Here is an 18,114-nt window from a genome sequence, read left to right as displayed (position 1 = left end):
TGGAGGACAACAAAAGTCCCAAGTGCACATAACACAAACAGAGATTAAAGAATCTCCAGCAGTAGACAGTTTCAATATGGAAGAAATAAAGAAATTGAAGAAGCTATTGGGGAATATGGAGGAACCCTCTGGATCATGTTCTCTTGTTTTCTCAGGTAAAACTTCTTGTATGAATACCTCATATAATGTGAACTCTTGGATTGTGGATTCGGGAGCTACAGATCATATGACACATTTATTCCACTTGTTTCATTCTTATACACCCTCACCAAGTAATAGAAAAATTATTGTTGCAAATGGGTCAGTAGCTACTGTTGCAGGATATGGTAATATCCAAGTAAACCCGAACCTTATGCTTAAAAACGTTCTCCATGTTCCCAAACTCTCAGCCAGTCTTCTCTCCATAAAGAAACTAACCTCTGATCTCAATTGTTCTGCAATGTTTTCCCCATCTCTATGTGTTTTTCAGGAACAGGACTCGGGGAGGAGGATTGGACTTGCTAAAGAAAAAGATGGTCTTTACTACTTGGAAGTATCTAAAGAATCCCAAACCAACCAAGCAAAATCCCTTCACAGTATAACAAATAAGGATGAACTATGGTTGTATCACTATCGTCTAGGACATCCATCATTTAAGGTGCTACAATTTATGTTTCCTCATTTGTATGAAAACTTAGATATCTCAAAGCTTCATTGTGAAACTTGTGAGTTAGCGAAGCATACTCGTGCTTTTTTTCCCAACAGCAATAATAGAAGCTCTCAACCTTTTCAATTGATTCATAGTGATATATGGGGACCGTCTACAGTACCAAATATTTCTGGGGCCCGCTGGTTTGTAACATTTATTGATGATTGCACTAGGGTTACTTGGCTCTATTTGCTTAAACAAAAATCTGATGTCAGCACTATCATTCCCATATTTCACTCAATGATCACAACTCAATTTGGAGTTAATATTAAAAGGTTTAGGACCGATAATGCTAGAGATTATTTCAACCAAACCATATCCTCGTATTTCCAATCTAATGGGATCATCCATGACTCTTCATGTGTTTATACCCCACAACAAAATGGAGTGGCAGAAAGAAAAAATGGGCATTTACTCAATATAACTCGGGCTCTTCTTTTTCAAGGGAATGTTCCAAAAAATTATTGGGGAGAAGCTGTTCTTACTGCATCATATCTTATTAATAGACTTCCCTCTCATGGCCTAAGTAATAAGAGTCCAATAGAAGTCCTAAATAATTTCTTTCCTCACTTTAAGAAATCAAATGGATTGATTCCTAGAATATTTGGATGTACAGCCTTTGCACATGTCCCTGTTCAAGCTAGAGATAAACTGGATCCCAGGGCTGTTAAATGTATTTTTTTAGGATATTCAGCCACACAAAAAGGGTATAAATGTTATGATCCTATCATTAAAAAATGGTATATCTCAGCTGATGTTACTTTTCTTGAAACTAAACCTTTTTTTAACAAAACCAATCCTACAGAACAATGTCTAGAAGACCCTCATGAAAATACTGAGTTCTTAACTCTGCCATATATCACAACCAACAGATCTGAGCCTCCAACTATACAACATAATTCTGAACGAGGATCAGAAGCTATGGATACAGATTTCCCCATTGAAGCAACTCGAATAGAAGCTGACAATCCTCCGAGATTTAACAAGGTTTACACCAGGAGAAAGCAAATTCCAGAGATGATGCAAGTCCATGAATCCAATCCAAGTTCTGCACCAGAAAATGAAGAAATACCTGAACCAGAAAATGAGATTGACCTTCCAATAGCCATCCGAAAAGGTACTAGAAATTGCACTAAAAAACCTCTCTATCCTCTCTCAAATTATGTTTCTTATGATAGATTATCAGCTAATCATAAAAGCTTTATTGTAAACTTGAATTCTGTGGTTATACCAAATAATATTATTGAAGCACTAGCAAAGAAAGAGTGGAGAGATGCTATGCAAGTGGAAATGACAGCATTAGAGAAGAATAACACTTGGGAAATTGTGGATAAACCCAAAGAAAAGAATATTGTTGACTGTAAGTGGATATTCACAGTAAAATATAATGCTGATGGGTCACTTGAACGATACAAAGCAAGATTGGTGGCCAAAGGATACACTCAAGCATATGGAATAGACTATGAAGAAACGTTTGCACCAGTTGCTAAAATGAATACTCTAAGGATTCTTCTATCCTTAGCTGCTCATTTTGATTGGAAACTACTACAGTATGATGTTAAAAATGCCTTTCTTCATGGAGACCTAGAGGAAGAAATCTACATGAACATCCCACAGGGGGTTGAAGGAGATAGACAAAATAAGGTGTGCAGACTTAAGAAGGCACTATATGGACTGAAACAATCTCCTAGAGCATGGTTTGGGAGGTTCTCAAAAGTTATGAAGGGATTTGGCTACAAACAAAGCCAAGGAGACCACACGTTGTTCATAAAACATTCAGAAAAGGGGAAGGTAACAGTTCTTTTGGTGTATGTGGATGATATTATAGTAACTGGGAATGATGAAAAAGAAAAGGAAAAATTGAAACAAAGACTAGTCCAAGAATTTGATCTCAAAGAGCTTGGAAAACTGAAATATTTTCTAGGAATTGAAGTAGCATACTCTACCCAAGGAATTTTTATATCCCAACAAAAATACATAACCGATTTGTTGGCTGAGACGAAGACTATTGGATGCAGACCCGCAACAACTCCAATGGACCCCAATCACAAACTGAGTAAATCTGGAGATGAACCAGAAGTAGAAAAAAGGATGTACCAGAGGCTGGTTGGAAAATTAATATATTTGGCGCATACCCGACCAGATATTGCCCATTCGGTAAGTGTAATAAGTCAGTTTATGCATGAACCAAAGGAGTCTCACCTTCAAGCTGCCTATAGGATTCTACATTACTTAAAAGGCACTCCTGGAAAGGGAATCCTATTCAAGAAGAATGAAAAATTGAACCTTGAAGCCTACACCGACGCAGACTATGCAGGATCTCTAATTGATAGAAGATCGACTACTGGATATTGTACTTTCCTGGGTGGAAATTTAGTAACTTGGAGAAGTAAAAAACAGAATGTAGTGTCTAGATCATCAGCTGAATCAGAGTTCAGAGCACTTGCTCAAGGAATATGTGAATTATTATGGATAAAAATTATTCTGGATGATTTGAAAGTTGATTTGAAGGGTCCCATGAAACTGTACTGTGATAATAAATCAGCAATAGAAATTGCACATAATCCGGTTCAACATGACCGGACAAAACACGTTGAAATAGATAGACACTTCATCAAAGAAAAAGTAGACGAAGGTCTATTATGCATGGCGTATGTCCCATCCAGGCAACAAGTAGCTGATGTGTTAACAAAAGGTCTCAATAGCCCTATCTTCCAAGATCTTATAAGCAAACTGGGAATGACCAATATCTATTCCTCAGCTTGAGGGGGGGTGTCAGAATATGTGAATTATTGTGCAATTAATATAGCAATTATGTGTAATCCTGCAATTATGTCTAATCCCTAAAATTAAGGGATTAGGATTAGTAATTATTGGGCAGATTTCCTTTTATTAAGATCAGGTATTATTGGGTAGATATCTCCTGATTTAGAGACTTTATTTCAGGAGATTTTTTACCTTAATTAGACAATAGTTTGTTTCTTTTTAAACACTTATGTATTGTTTCAAAAGTATGAATGAGAGAATAATTAATTCCAGCATCCTACTACTGTTTTACAACAGTTTGTAACACTTGCAACGAGTTGTATACGTGATATATGCTTTTTTCCATGTATTCATTGTCACTTAATGAATTGTTCTTGCGCAAGTTGTACATGTGACACTCACTATTCTTCCTTTTATTCATTCAACTTGCTAGATCACTTCCTGTGTTCTCTTCCAATATCTGAATCTGTGTATGTTTTTCCACCTTTTGCAGATTAGAGTGGGTGCCCATATATATCCGCAAAATCCAGTTCTTCACATAGGAAGTCCTCTTAACCTAAGCATAAAAGGTGTGGTCATTTTGGATGGTTGCTACTAATTTATTTTTCTATCAATGTCTTATCTCTTGAAAAAATTTCTTTTCTAAAAGGTTGTACTTATCAGATTTAGCTTTGTCTAACATGATTTCTAGAGTTACTTTGTTAACCCAGCACTGGAGCAGACAGTTATTTCAATTGCTTGACTGAGTTTTGAGTTCAGGGCATTTCATCTTTTCCTTTTACCAAATTATTCCATAGTGGTAATGGATTTTACCTTTAAGTTTCAGGTTTGAGTGATACAGTTTCTGGACAGTGGTTTACTACAAATAGAAGTGTAGTATCCGTTGATACACTATCTGGGACGGCCAAAGCTATTGGGCAAGGTTCAGCCCAAGGTGCTAGATTTTAGTACTGAAAATAAACCTTTTAAATGTCATTCTGGAGTTTTTGCTTTATAAACAATTATTACTCCCTCACTGAATGTTATTATGAGCAGTATCTTTCCGTTATGGAGGATCAAAACTGCAAACAACAATTACAGTGTTGAAAGGAGATTATATTTCTTTGCTTGGCCCAAAGGAGATGTTAACTAATGTCCCATACCCCTCGAAAGGATACAACTTCTCCGTGAAATTCAGGTTTGTGAATTATAACTCTATGGACTTTAACTTGGTTTGAAGAAAGCAACCTGCTTTTCTGACTGACTAGATTGTATAGTAATTCCTACAGTGAATCCCTTGGTGCACCTGGAGAAAACACGAGAATTTTATTCAATTGTAGAGTAGATCCACCATATGTGGGGTATAGATCTTTAACCATTTCTTTCTTTTGATTCTTTAAAGTGAACAATTCATTCTTAGATATATCTTCTACCTCCATTCACTGAAGGTACGTGAAGCCATGGCTGGATCAGGAATCTGGCAATTCATATTGCTTATTTTTCCCTTACTCACCGGAGCATTTGGTGCACTCAGTACCTAAGTTAGAAGGCATGAGGCCAGATGTATCAGTCTCCATTTCTGCTTCTCTTGAAAATGAACATATATCTGGATCTGCTTCAGCACTTTTTATTGGCGGATTTTCTATAATGGAGATGAGCAAGGTGTGGATCTTTGATTCTTCCTCGTTTTATTGCTACAAATTACATTTCAGAATTAGGCAAGAGTGCTTGATTTATGAAGTTTAGTGCCTGTGATTTTCTTGATCTGGATTCTTGACCATTTTAATCTCCTTTATGCTTGTGATGTGCCAAATTGCAAATACATTGGATCCCTCACCCCAACCTGATTGTGAAATGAAAATTAGTCTATGATGTTAATATGTTACCCCCATACCCTCAGAATCCGTTGCTGCTGAATCTGACACCAGGCTCAAACAAAACTGCCATTACCATATTGGGAAATACTGGTAAGATGACATATCTTCGTTTTTTTTCTTCTATGATCATTTTGTTGCTTGATCACCCAATACTTTTGTCAGAAGTTGATCTTCATAAAAATATTGTGGTCTGGTGGGGATGTAAATCATTGTGATGGGTCCCGTGGAGATGTTCCCGGTTGTCATCTTTGATAATTGTTGAGAACATAGTTGCCACAAAAAATTGTTGCTGTCGTCTACAATATGTAAGGTTAAACGTTGGCCTTTTTGTTATAGATGTTGAAATTCACTGGCATCATCGAGATTTGATTATGATCAGTCTCATCCACAGAGAAGATATTGGCATTCGTGGGTATGCACGGTATGAGGTGAGTACTTTCAATGGATTTCTTCACTGGTCAAATCTAAATTTGAAGTTACAGAAACTAGGTGATTTTTTAATACCTTGAGTTGAGCTTTGCATTTCTTTTATGCGTACTGCAAGCCGGTGCTAAAGTATCATCTGAGAAGTTGCAGAGCTATAAAGTGAACTAATCCCGTTGTTAGACATGCAATAAATGTGCTGATTTTGGATTTAAAATACATTCGAATTTATTTTTCTTGTCCATGTCTCCAGGTTCAACTTCTGAAAGCCAAGAGATTCAGAGACAAAATCCGCATCACACTTCCAGCTAATGGTTACGTATTCGTGAAGCTTAATATTACTTAATTACCTTCGGCATTTATAATTTTTTTTTTCTCAAAAGGGAATAAACTCAACACTGTTTGGGTAAACTTCTTTATAAACATTTATGGAGAAGAAAATAAGTAAAATGAAACAAACTTCTCCCAGAAGTTAAAATCAACTTTTGGAGATACTAAATGAAATAAGCCTATCCAAATTAGCCTATGGGATAAATTTGTTTCATTGGTCGATTTATTTTCATATACATGTACTTGTAGGGAAGTTTATTCAAACAAATTTTAAGTCTGTTAGAGTTCACTATTCTAGTCTCTGAAAGCATAAAAGTGCGGTCACATTAGTCTCTAAGCTATTATTTTACCCTAAAGTTAACCACTTAATGTCACCTTAGTCGTTGAAATCATATTAATACTTATAGAGATTGCATCTTTGACTAAAGTGGGTGATAGATTGCACTTTCACGAGCTTACTTGAATTTTAATACTTATAGAGATTAAAGTGACAGCCTCTTGATGATGACGTTGGATATTCATCCCAAAGTTTAATCTTCCTTTTCCCTGTTTTATTACAGGCCAGAGTGTGGAAATAGACGTCAACCATGAACCTGAGGAAACAGCACCATCCAGCATAGCCATAAATAAAGCCTTCTGGGGAAGTATTCTGGGATGTTTTCTGCTGTTGATTTTATCAATCGTTATCTTCACACGTTTCTTCGAGAAACCAGAGAGATCTCAGCAAACAAGTTCCTCGGTTACTACAACTACAAGCATTGCAGCTCCCATAACTCCTGATAGAAGCAACCCGTCTGCTGTAAATGAAATGTCTCCGCGAACACCTCAACCATTTGTAGACTATGTGAGGAGAACCATCGACGAAACTCCATATTATAAGCGAGAAGGGAGAAGAAGGGTTAATCCACAGAACACGTTTTAGACTCTTCCACTACTCTCACTTCTGATAAGACCTGACTAATGTTGTATGTTTTCTAAACCTGAGAATTTTGTTATCTACATCTAGCTGTGCAAATTTAGGAATGTGTTATCATTCTTTGATCATCACGTTGCATATTTGTCTCGTTCTTAGGCTAGTGCTGCAGTTTCATTACCATTTAGGGATGTTTGTAATTGCTCTACCTTATTGCTTCACCATGTTTGTAACTTGTTTTTTAAATGATGGTAATGCAATGTCGCTTGTAAAATAGGATTACATTTGTAGGGTGGTAGATGATGAAACGGTGGACTGAAATATAACTAAGTAGAATGGATTCAAAATGCCATTTTGTTATTTGGATATTAATAATTAATTATGAATTCGATTAAGGATTTCTAACTTTCTAATTTTATATTTTTGTTTATTTTACAACTCTTTAATTTATTGTATGTACTATATTTGATAGAAAATATAGAATTGAGTGGAAGAAATATTGTAACAAATAACTTTTTAGGAATGTATGTTGTGTTTTAATATTTAATACCTTTTTAGGATGATTTTTAAATATAACATAATTCGTGGACAAGTTTTTAGCATAATTGGTTGCTTGATGTTGCTCTTGTGTAATCTTAATGTTCATAATTGTTTTTCGAGGACAAGAAGTTAAAACTTGTTAATATTGATACACGCTTTATCATTCTTTCAAGGTTTAATAACCTTTTGTCTTTTTATTCATTAAATTTTCTTCGTTTAATTTCACTATTTTAAAAGGCCTTTATTTAAAATTGTTTTTAAATTTTATATTTATTTGCTTTAAATTGTTATAAAATTTGAATGTCTCGCGACATTTCATATTAACACAGTTTGATCAAGGTTTGATATAGTTTGATCAAGACCTTTACAACTCAACTCGACTAATTGTCAATTTGTTGGGCTCGTATGCCTAGTTTTTTATTTTTGTCATCGAAAGTGTAATATCACATGGAAACAAATTGAAATTTGAATTTTTACATGAAAACAAGTAGATGACGGGTTGTTGGGATGAAAATTGAAACGAATTATCATATGGATTGTTTCAAATATTGGTCAACCTATATTAGACCTTAGTTAAGTTGTATCAGACCTTAGTGAGACTGTCGGGTTAGGTTAACATGAAGTATTGTGGCATAAGTTTGATTTTTTTTTAATGATGTGTCGGGTTAGGTTAACATGAAGTATTGTGGCATAAGTTTGATTTTTTTTAATGATGTTCGGCTAGCCCGATTGACCCGCGAAGTTAGCCTATAATCAATTACATGTACCAATTGCATTTTCAAAATTGGAAATTATCTTGTTCCAAAACGACTTTCTATTGAAATTGTTAGGTCCCCTAACGATTCCAATGTAATGTAAATATTCATTATAATCAATTACATCACCTTAAAGTCGTTGGGAGACTAACAACTTTCAGTTTCAACGCGATCAAAACAAAAGTCGTGTGGGGTTGCACAACTTTTCCATTTAATTTTTTGTGAGGTTATATGACTTGTCTATTATCGTATCTTTTTTTTAAATTTTCTTATTTTCATAATTATTGCACCAAATTATGTGTATACAGGCTAGATTGCAATTAGTATGTACAATGATGACATATCAACTAATGTAATAGCCATCTCACACATTGATAGATAAAAATTGTTGATATTTTTGTGGCACCTCTAAATAAAGATAGACAATAAGCATTTGCACTTACCTCATATCCAAAAGTGCAAAATGACATGTAATAATCTACATTACTCAAATACATATGGCGGTGTGGTGTATTTAACTTATTCATGTTGTGTCCATTTCATACCAACTTCAAGCTTCCACGATACTACAATTATAAAAAATTAATATATTATTGGAAACAAAATAATATATGCCATATTTAAATTCTAACATAACCACCTTACTAATTTGTCATATGATATATGTATATTGTTACCACTTAAGAATCCATTATGTTCTCTCATAAATGGTCCATTGAAGGTACTATTCTTTTAACACACATTTTTATTAACATTGTCCTTTAGGTGACTAGGTCCCAAAAATTGTAAACCATGTGATTTGTATAATTTTTTTTTACTGAGATAAGAAATTTTCACACATAAATTATGGAATTAGGAAAAATTAAAAAAAATTATGAAAATAGGTAAGTCGTGCAACTCCTACACAACTTCAAATGAAGAAGTCGTGTATGTCCACGTGACTTCTACTCTGACACCGTTGAAAAGTGAAGTTGTCAGTCCTTTCAATGACTTCAATGTGATGTAATCGATTATAATGCATAGGTAATCAATTAAATTAAGTTAAAGTTGTTGGGGAGTCTAATGACATTAAAAGTTATTTTGGTACAAGACGACTTCTAATTGGATAATACATATTGTAATAGATTATATGATACTTGTAATTAAATACTAGGAGAGGAGAATGAAAAAATAATATATATATATATATATATATATATATATATATATATATATATATATATAATGTATATGATCATTTAATCAAATACAAATAATTGATTCTCTCGCAAACATAATTAATTCCATGATTTCCATGTCAAGCGTCTTTGATTTTGTAAATTATGATATCATATATGTTGTGAAAAAGATTCTACAAATTCTATTCCAAAACACAACTTATATGTTTTAGAAAGTTTCTTCTACGAAGCTCGTTATGAAAACCGTCTCATATATTCTCTTACAAGCCTATTTCAAAAATCTTATTTTTCAAAACTCATTCCATAATACATGTTATGTTCTAAAAATTTGGAAAAACTTGTTGCAAAACATTTCCACAATAGATTATCCACAAGTCACTTTTATGAAGGATAAAATAATTATTTAAAAATTATGACGTACAGTTAGAAATTATACGGGGTGTAGGAAGAAAAAAAGAGCATTTTTCTCTTCTTTATTCTCGACATCAGCCCCACTCACTCTCAGAATAAAAAAAATAAAAAATAAAAAAAATAGAAAAGGGTTTTACAAAATTTAAACACGAGAGAGAAGCAATATCCATCTAGGGTTTCTCTTTTTACTTTTCTCATTCTCTTTCGCTTTCGCTTTCGCAAGCTCTTCTGAATTCGCAAGCTATGGAATCTCCCGGTAACGAGCATGTGGTGGATGCCGCTGACCCCAACGACGTCGTTACACCTTTCTCTCACAGAGAAGAACCCCACAATTCCCAACCCCTCACCGGCGACGGTGCCAGTCCCGGGTAATATGCCCTTTTCCATTTATTTATCGTAGTTTCTTTTGTTTTTTCGGAAATTTTTTAAATTGGAGCAATTCGGCAAAAGCAGCTCATGAAAAGAACCAATCTTTCTGCACTTCCTAGAAAAAGGGTTTTCAATTTGTTGGTATTTAGATTAGACGATAATAATGTTCTTAGATTTGGTTCTAATTGCACTCGACCCATAATTTGCAGAAAGATATTTATAGGTGGTTTAGCGAGAGAAACGACCATTGGTTAGTGCTTGCTTTGCCTTTGTTTATGATTATCGTAATTGTTATTTTTGGGGTGTGGCAACCCTTTCTCTGAATTGTGTGGATTTGTAGCTTTGAGCATTGATTTCTCATAACCTTACCCGTATGACTTATGTAATTTGTTGCAGCTCAATTTATTAAGCACTTTGGGAAATATGGTGAGATCACGGATTCGGTCATCATGAAGGACAGGAAAACTGGGCAACCTCGCGGATTCGGGTTTATAACGTACGCCGATCCCTCGGTGGTTGATAAAGTCATTGAGGATCCTCACGTCATCAATGGAAAACAAGTATGACTTGAATCTGATGATGTCTTGGCTAAGGATGTCATGTTACCTGTTTTTTGTTTTGATTATAGTGATTAGTGAATGGATACTTTGCTGGCTCTTATGGTTTTGGGATCATCATATATAGGTTGAGATTAAGCGGACGATACCAAGGGGAGCTGTTGGCTCTAAGGATTTTAGGACAAAGAAAATTTTTGTAGGTGGAATTCCTTCAAATGTGACTGAAGGTAGGTTACCTCTTTAGTTAGCTAAATTCTTTGCTGCTTGACTGAGGTGTCAACAAGGGGGACACATTGCAACACCTTGAGAGAGCAACCTTCGAACTGAGGACAGTATGGGCATAAAAATTTATCTAAGTTTCAGATCCTAGAATTAAATACTGTTTTTATATTTGAGAGTACTGTTTAGGATCTGCAGAGGTTTACTCTGATATTATAGACAGACAGAACTCCCTTATTGTGTTGTACCTTGTATGTTCAAGTTTTCTTCTCCTAGAAATTCTTATGAATCACTTGGCCACATGTAATTTACATCTGTCCTGATGTGAATGACGTGTTTTTATTTGTTTGACGGTGTGTAAGTAAATTGACTATTTTCATTATGATTCCCTTTTGTCCCTTTAAATCTGTGGTACAGTTTACTTTCAACAGACTGTTAGACAGTGAAACAGTTTTTGATTTTCAAAGTAACTCATTAATCATTGAATAGTTTCAGTGAACGGCAGTTCCTTTGGTTGGTAGTTTTTAATCAAAGATGCACTTGTGCAGATGAATTCAGAGACTTCTTTACTCGCTATGGTGAAGTAAAAGATCACCAAATAATGCGGGACCACTCCACCAACAGATCTCGTGGCTTTGGGTTTATCACATTTGATTCTGAAGAAGCAGTTGATGATCTTCTATCCATGGGGAACAAAATTGAATTTGCTGGAGCTCAGGTGAGGAATCTTTTACTAAAACCGAGTACATGTGTTACATTGTTTTACTCTTGACTTGTGTAACTGACATCCAGATCCAGAGGGTTGATTGTATAAAATTTTAAATCTCTTGGCTGAAAGTTTATTTTGAATGGAATTGAAAATAGTGAAATATTGGCAACTTGATTTTGTTTGCGCCATGAAATTTATATTTTAGAGTTTGCCTTTGCAAAAAATATCTTTTAAAGGTTTTAATCTTCAAGGTGGAGACTCATTATTGGCTCTGATTCTCTTGTTCAAAGAATATAACTCATGAGTAATCTGTAACTTTAACTCTTAATTTAATGAAAATAATCAAGTAGCAATGATTTCTCACCTTTTTATTAAGTTCAATGTACCAGTTGCATTGTTCTGAAATCAAATTATCGGATCCATAGTTCCATATCATCATACTTATCTGTATTTTAGTGAAAGTTATTGCTCCGAGTATCAAAGTAAATATTCTAACAAGAATCCACATTGGAAATTAATAAGGGTCAACTGGTTGGCCAAATCAGTTATTTGCTGAGACCTTGGAATACTCTAGAAAGAAAATAGTGCTTATTGAAAAGGAAAAGGAGAGGAGTGAGAGATAACCAGTTGGAAGAAAGGGCAAGGGATCTGATATTTAGGCTTGGGACTTTTCCCGTGCATTTTAATTTGTGTTCATGTAATTGTGTTCTAATTTGAACGAGGGAATATCTGTTTGTGTTGCAATTTCTACCAGTGCCTCCAGAAGTCTGAGAGGGTTTGTATTGGTTTTTTGGATAAATTTAGTTAACTTATCTTATTCTTCTTCAGGATAGGTTTACTTTGCTTTGAATAGTAAGCAAAAGCTGCAGTAGAGAGTAAAATATATGGGAAGATAGTTCAAGCGTATTAATTAGAAAAATCTACTATTCTTTTGTGATTAAAATGTAGTTTTACCGATACATGATGCCATCTTTTGTGATTAAAATGTAGTTTTACAGCTATTTAATTACAGCTGTACTAACTACCTTGTCTTTTCCTTCTTTTATAAACTATACCGAACCTATCACTTGAAGTGGTGTTTCTTAGTGTGTGCATGTTTGTTTTACTACTGTATCCTACTTCCAAATACACGAAGTCATTGGCATTCAAAGTATCTGGATGGATTTGCAATTTAACAGATCAAGAACCTTATTGAAGCATTTTTTCTATTTACATTCTTTTTCATCAATAAAGTAAACTTGTCATTTTTCTTATGTAGGTGGAAATCAAGAAGGCTGAACCAAAGAAGCCAAACTCGGCACCTCCATCATCCAAGCGCTACAATGACTCAAGATCTTCATACGGTGGTGCTGGATATGGAGATGCCTATGATGGATTTGGTGGCAATTTTGGAGTTGGGGGTGGTTATAGATCAGGTGGTGCTTATGGTGGCGGTAGGGGTGGTGCTTATGGTGCCTATGGAAGTGAATTTGGTGGTTATGGAGGATATGCTGGTGCGATGGGACCGTACAGAGGAGATCCCTCCCTCGGTTATGCTGGTCGATATGGTGGAAGCTTTAGTAGAGGGTATGATCTTGGTGGGTATGGTGGACCTAGTGAGAATTATGGGGCATATGGTGGGGGTGGTGGTTCTTCTGGTGGTGCTGGTGCCGGTGCCTATCAAAGTGGCTATGATGGCAGCCTAGGAGGTGGATATGGAGGGACTAGTGGGGGTCCCTTCTATGGGAGCAGTAGAGGTGGTTATGGTGCTGGCCGATACCATCCTTATGGAAGATAAGATTGGATATCGAGCATTTGTAGTCTAGGACTAATATGTCTAGCATCAAAGCAAGTTTGTAGTCTGTGTTTGGTTCATCAGTTAGATTACATGTTTTCTTTTCAAAAGAGAATTGCCAAGTATGCTTTCATTTATCAGCACACCCATTTCTGGGAAGTCTAAACAAAATTTTCATTTGATCCCCCTTTGAAGTCTTTTTTTGTTCATGTAAGCTGCAAATTGTGCAGATGCTTGTATTCTCAATGTTATTGTTGCTTTGTACCATTTCTTACTACCATCTTTTTTTTTATGTTTTCGACTTGATTATACCATGCTGGTCTATTTTTTTATGCATGAAAATTTTGGGGAGTACATTGAGTTAGTTGATTTTATTGTTCAATATTACAAACCTTTTTGGGTTTTCATATTTTATTAAGATATAGATTTAAGTAAATGCCTTGTTTTGTTTCTTCAATTAATCGTGTATTAAAATTCATTTCATTTATTAATTTGTCAAAATGGTTTTGTTAACAAAAAGAAAACATTGGATAAAAGTACATGTTTTTTATGAGCAAATGAATGGAAGTGCATGTACTAGTCCTTGATTTGATATACGGTAATTTAAAGGGATAAAAATGTTTTTGATCATTTTGGGTTTTGTTTATTTTTCAAACTTTGATCAATTTTGTCCTCTTTTTAAAAAAACATGGATTTAGTTTTCTTTGACCAATGTTGTTAGTTTTTTTTTTCAGATGTGGTAAATGTTTTGAACATGTTTAAGACGTGTACTCACGATTGAGTTATTTGAGTTCTTTGTTCATCTTATTTGGCTAGGATGAGTCTTGTGCATAGGTTGTTTAGATTTGATTTTGCCCAAGAATGCAAAAGTTTAAGTGTGGATACATTTGATAACTTAATTTCTATATGTTAAATTATATTATTTTAATATTTTGTTTATGTAATTTAAAGAATAATTTTGTTGTAAAAATTCTAATATAATGATTATTAAAATATAAATATATTAAAGTTATAAGGATTATTTAAGTTATTAAAAAATCATAAAATATCATAAAATAAGGTTTCACTTCTGTTTTATAAGTTACGTTCTTAAAATAACATAAAAACACTGCAACCACACTGTTCGAAATCACATGATTTTGGCCCATTTTTAGATACTAAATTGTGAAATAATGGCAACCAGAAAAATTAATGGGAAGAACAAACAAAATAGTGGTTAAGAAAAATTGTTATCACTTTTAATTTAAAAGTTTTAGTAAAGTCTAACACCAACCACTAGAATCAAGATGATGATGGGGAGATGATATATGGCAATGAAGAACTTAAAATCATGTTCATCTTGATAGATAATCGGCAAAGCTTTCACAAACTAACGACAATTTATCTGCTATAATCTGATTAATTTGTTGCAATGGCATTGTCATCTTCTATAGTAATGACATCAGGAAAACCCAAAGGAAATAATATGCCAAAAAGCAAGAGTAGAGTATGAACTCGCCTAAACAAATAGATACCTTAAAGTAAGCATATGTAAACATAAAAGGTTCTAGGATGAATTATTACACTGTTAGTGTTAGAAACAAAAAGTCTGCAATTATAACACCTGATACAATCCTACACAGCTCAGGAAGAAGAACAGTGAGCTTAAATATATGCACTATTCACAAAAGGTGTGCTATATATACACTTCAATTCTGAGTTACCAATTTTCCAATTCAAGTTTTGCCTTCTGCATAACTTCCTGAGCTGCAATTTGCTTTGTCTGTCTTTCTTCACTTTGTTTCTTTGCCATTTTCGTTTGCTTCAGCGTTATGTCAGTCGCCAATATATTCCTTTCCAAATGACCAAGGCGAGTTTCAATCTTTAAGGTCTCCAACTCACAAAACTTTAATTGATTTTGTTTTGCATTGAGCATGGCCTCGAGATGAGAGACCTGTTCACATAGCAATTGTCCATGTCTTTTTGATGCTTCAAGCAAAGCTTTGGTCTTGACATGATCATCTTGGAGTTGAACTAATCTCATTTTCTCCTCCTCAAAGAATTTGTTGAGATCTTCCATAGTAAGGAAATTTTCCATGGATCTATCTATTTCTGCAATTGATGATGCAAAATTGATATAGTCCAAGACATGATCAGAAAACTTTTTGTAGTCAACCTGTAAAACATCTAATATTGCAAAAGTGGTTTCTGCTGCCTCTTTCATGGACTCATGCTCATGAGGAGCCAAGGTTTCTAGATCAGCTAGAAGTTGTTGCTGTGTGAACAAGATCACTTCTCTATGCCTTGATGCCTTTGACTTTCTTTCACCATCTGGTGATTTGCTGGGACTAACTACATGTCCAGAAGCCTCAGTATGGCAACCAGTTGAAAGTTGGGCATGTTGTTGACTAACACTTTTTATAGCAAGCTTGTTGCAAGGACCATCAGAAACATTCCTCTGTTTAGGGACAATTATTGGATTAAAGGATGGGAAAATGCCTGTAAGGATGAGACACAATCAACCACAATTCTAAATCAAAGTGCACATAAACACATAAAAAAACTGATGAAGTTATACAGCAGAAAAATGGCTTAGGCGTGGGGAGATTCAAGCTTTGAGCTGGATGGAAGAAAATAAGACGGCCAAGCCAACCCATTCGACAAGAACCTGCAATAAGATCAAATCGAGTTTTAAGACTAAATATGACTAAATCACAGGTTTTCTCTCTCAAATAGAGTTTTAAGACTAAATAAGATTAAACTGCTTTCAAACATGACACAATCCAATTTCTTAAGTTCAAACTTAAACTGATTGTAACAATAATGACCTGTGATTAAATTTGTAAAGAATCAAGTAAAAATAATTAAACTAATGTAACTTTGCTCCAAAAGTTGCAGCTGAAACATAAAGGAAAAATGAAAGAAAGAAACAGATCTCCGAGAACAAAGAAAGAAAATATTACCAAATGAAGCATTGGAGGAAATGCGCCTCTCAAACATAATTTGTCGCCAACGCATCCTTGAAGGTATTGATATTTGAGATAGTGATAGAAATGCTTCTTCCTCAACAGTATCCCACGATACCGAGTTTATAAACTCGGAATCATCACCATCAACCATGAAATCTGGAAAACCATTGCGATTCGAATCTGCTACAGTTAATACTGCACCACTATCTTCTTTGTCTGGCACAGCCAAGGGATCCTCAGAATAGACTGTAACTTTCATTCTTTCACTGAGTTTACTTCCCAGCTCATTATCAGTTTCATCATTTTGGCATTCCTCCCAAAAATCATGAAGACTCCTTTGGCTGCTTCGCTGTGTAGGAACAATGCTTTTTCCATCAAGCAGTTTAATCTCATCCTCCCAAATACGGTATCCACAAGATCCATGACCCTATATAACAATTATCAGTTTAATGATACATTTTCAAGATAACCCAAAAGGATACTTGCCATATACATCAAACAGCTTATAGGCACCAAAAATCCAATATCATCCCTCTTATGCTACAAAACATAAATCTTTCCCCAAAAACCCAATAACACACACATACACAAAAAAGAACCATAACATCAATCAGAAAATAAAGGTCATGAACCATACCTGTTTAACAGGGCAAGTAAAATAGTACTTAAAATCCCCATCTGTCTCTTTGCTTTTAACCCTTCTACAAACTCCAGCCTTACACGCACACTCAGGATACTTTATCCTTGGAGGCTGCAAATCTCTCTCAGCAACAGGTTCATCGCACCACTTAACAAAGTCCTTACATTTTACCCCCTTTAACATAACCACCAACATCATCTTTAAAATCATAATCACAAGAGAAAGATGCAAAACTGCAAGTGTTAGAAGCGTACACTTTTGATGGGGCAGGTATAGAAGTTCCTCCCACTGCGTGAGGTTTTGATTTCGCATGCGCCATGCCCACAACTGCACTGTACACCGTTGGGAGAAGGTGAGTCGCGTTTAGAATTGGGGGATTTGGAAGGACAGTACCAAGACCAATGTCCAAGTTGGTGACAATTGAAGCATTCTTCTTGCTGCATTCGTTTGACAAGATGTGGGGGGATTACAGTAGTGCTTTGAGAACTCTGAGCTTGAAATTCTGAAGGTGAATGCGAGAAATACATGGTTGTCTTGCTCTTGGTGAAACACGACCAAAGAAGAATGAAGGTTGGAACAAAGAGAGAAGAGATTCTGAACAGTGAAGATGTAATGCAGTAGTGGAGCTGGAGTGTCCGTTCAACATGCTTAAGGACAACAACGTCAACATTCCAATGATTCTCACGCATTTGAATGCTTTCAACTTCACAAATAATTTAATAATGTTACTGTGAAGAGCTTCCAAAATTGTACTATAATGTCGCCAAAAGTCACTAACGTCAATGTTTCATTCGCCGTAATCAAAGGATGAGAATAAATATGAAGCATAAATTTTGTGAGTTTTTTGAAATAATCTATTTTAAATTTTAGGTTATTTCATGTGATGATGTTTAGACTATCAACAAAAACAATTTATTAGGTGGTGAAATAAATTTTAAATTATCAGTCAGAAACAAGTTAGACTATATATCTGGAGTAACTTTACCAAACTAATATTATTATATATTTTTATCAATATATTGAAATACTTTCACAATT

The 18,114-nt window shown here is 34.8% G+C and overlaps 2 protein-coding genes across 2 annotated transcripts; one reads left to right on the top strand and one right to left on the bottom strand.

Moving 5' to 3' along the window:
• The first annotated feature begins 10,010 nt into the window (after window positions 1-10,010).
• LOC148201553 (uncharacterized) lies at window positions 10,011-13,755 on the top strand. Its single transcript, XM_088110453.1, has 6 exons — window positions 10,011-10,228; window positions 10,439-10,479; window positions 10,626-10,789; window positions 10,914-11,013; window positions 11,554-11,723; window positions 12,973-13,755. The coding sequence occupies exons 1-6, from the start codon at window positions 10,104-10,106 to the stop codon at window positions 13,489-13,491; spliced, it is 1,119 nt and encodes a 372-aa protein (XP_087966579.1). The 5' UTR covers window positions 10,011-10,103; the 3' UTR covers window positions 13,492-13,755.
• Window positions 13,756-15,019: 1,264 nt separating this feature from the next.
• On the bottom strand, window positions 15,020-17,784 carry LOC124828983 (uncharacterized). Its single transcript, XM_047302392.2, has 5 exons — window positions 17,331-17,784; window positions 17,074-17,250; window positions 16,431-16,863; window positions 16,046-16,135; window positions 15,020-15,966 (listed from the first exon to the last, which is right to left on the bottom strand). Exons 1-5 carry the CDS (start codon window positions 17,763-17,765, stop codon window positions 15,188-15,190), a joined length of 1,914 nt encoding a protein of 637 aa, XP_047158348.2. The 5' UTR covers window positions 17,766-17,784; the 3' UTR covers window positions 15,020-15,187.
• Window positions 17,785-18,114: the final 330 nt, after the last annotated feature.

This window comes from Vigna umbellata, chromosome 3 (assembly GCF_029865625.1).
Source record: "Vigna umbellata cultivar VRB3 chromosome 3, Vumbellata_1.0, whole genome shotgun sequence".
Taxonomy (NCBI): Eukaryota; Viridiplantae; Streptophyta; class Magnoliopsida; order Fabales; family Fabaceae; genus Vigna; species Vigna umbellata.
This window is presented reverse-complemented; position numbering and strand designations above follow the sequence as displayed.

Bases quoted from the DNA above. Each gene is read 5' to 3' on its own strand.
- LOC148201553 (XM_088110453.1), top strand. From the start codon at position 10,104: ATGGAATCTCCCGGTAACGAGCATGTGGTGGATGCCGCTGACCCCAAC. The intron at 10,229-10,438 runs GTAATATGCCCT...CATAATTTGCAG, and splicing joins GGCGACGGTGCCAGTCCCGG to AAAGATATTTATAGGTGGTT. The intron at 10,480-10,625 runs GTTAGTGCTTGC...AATTTGTTGCAG, and splicing joins AGCGAGAGAAACGACCATTG to CTCAATTTATTAAGCACTTT.
- LOC124828983 (XM_047302392.2), bottom strand. From the start codon at position 17,765: ATGCGTGAGAATCATTGGAATGTTGACGTTGTTGTCCTTAAGCATGTT. The intron at 17,251-17,330 runs GTACGCTTCTAA...GTTATGTTAAAG, and splicing joins ATACCTGCCCCATCAAAAGT to GGGGTAAAATGTAAGGACTT. The intron at 16,864-17,073 runs GTATGGTTCATG...ATTGTTATATAG, and splicing joins TTACTTGCCCTGTTAAACAG to GGTCATGGATCTTGTGGATA.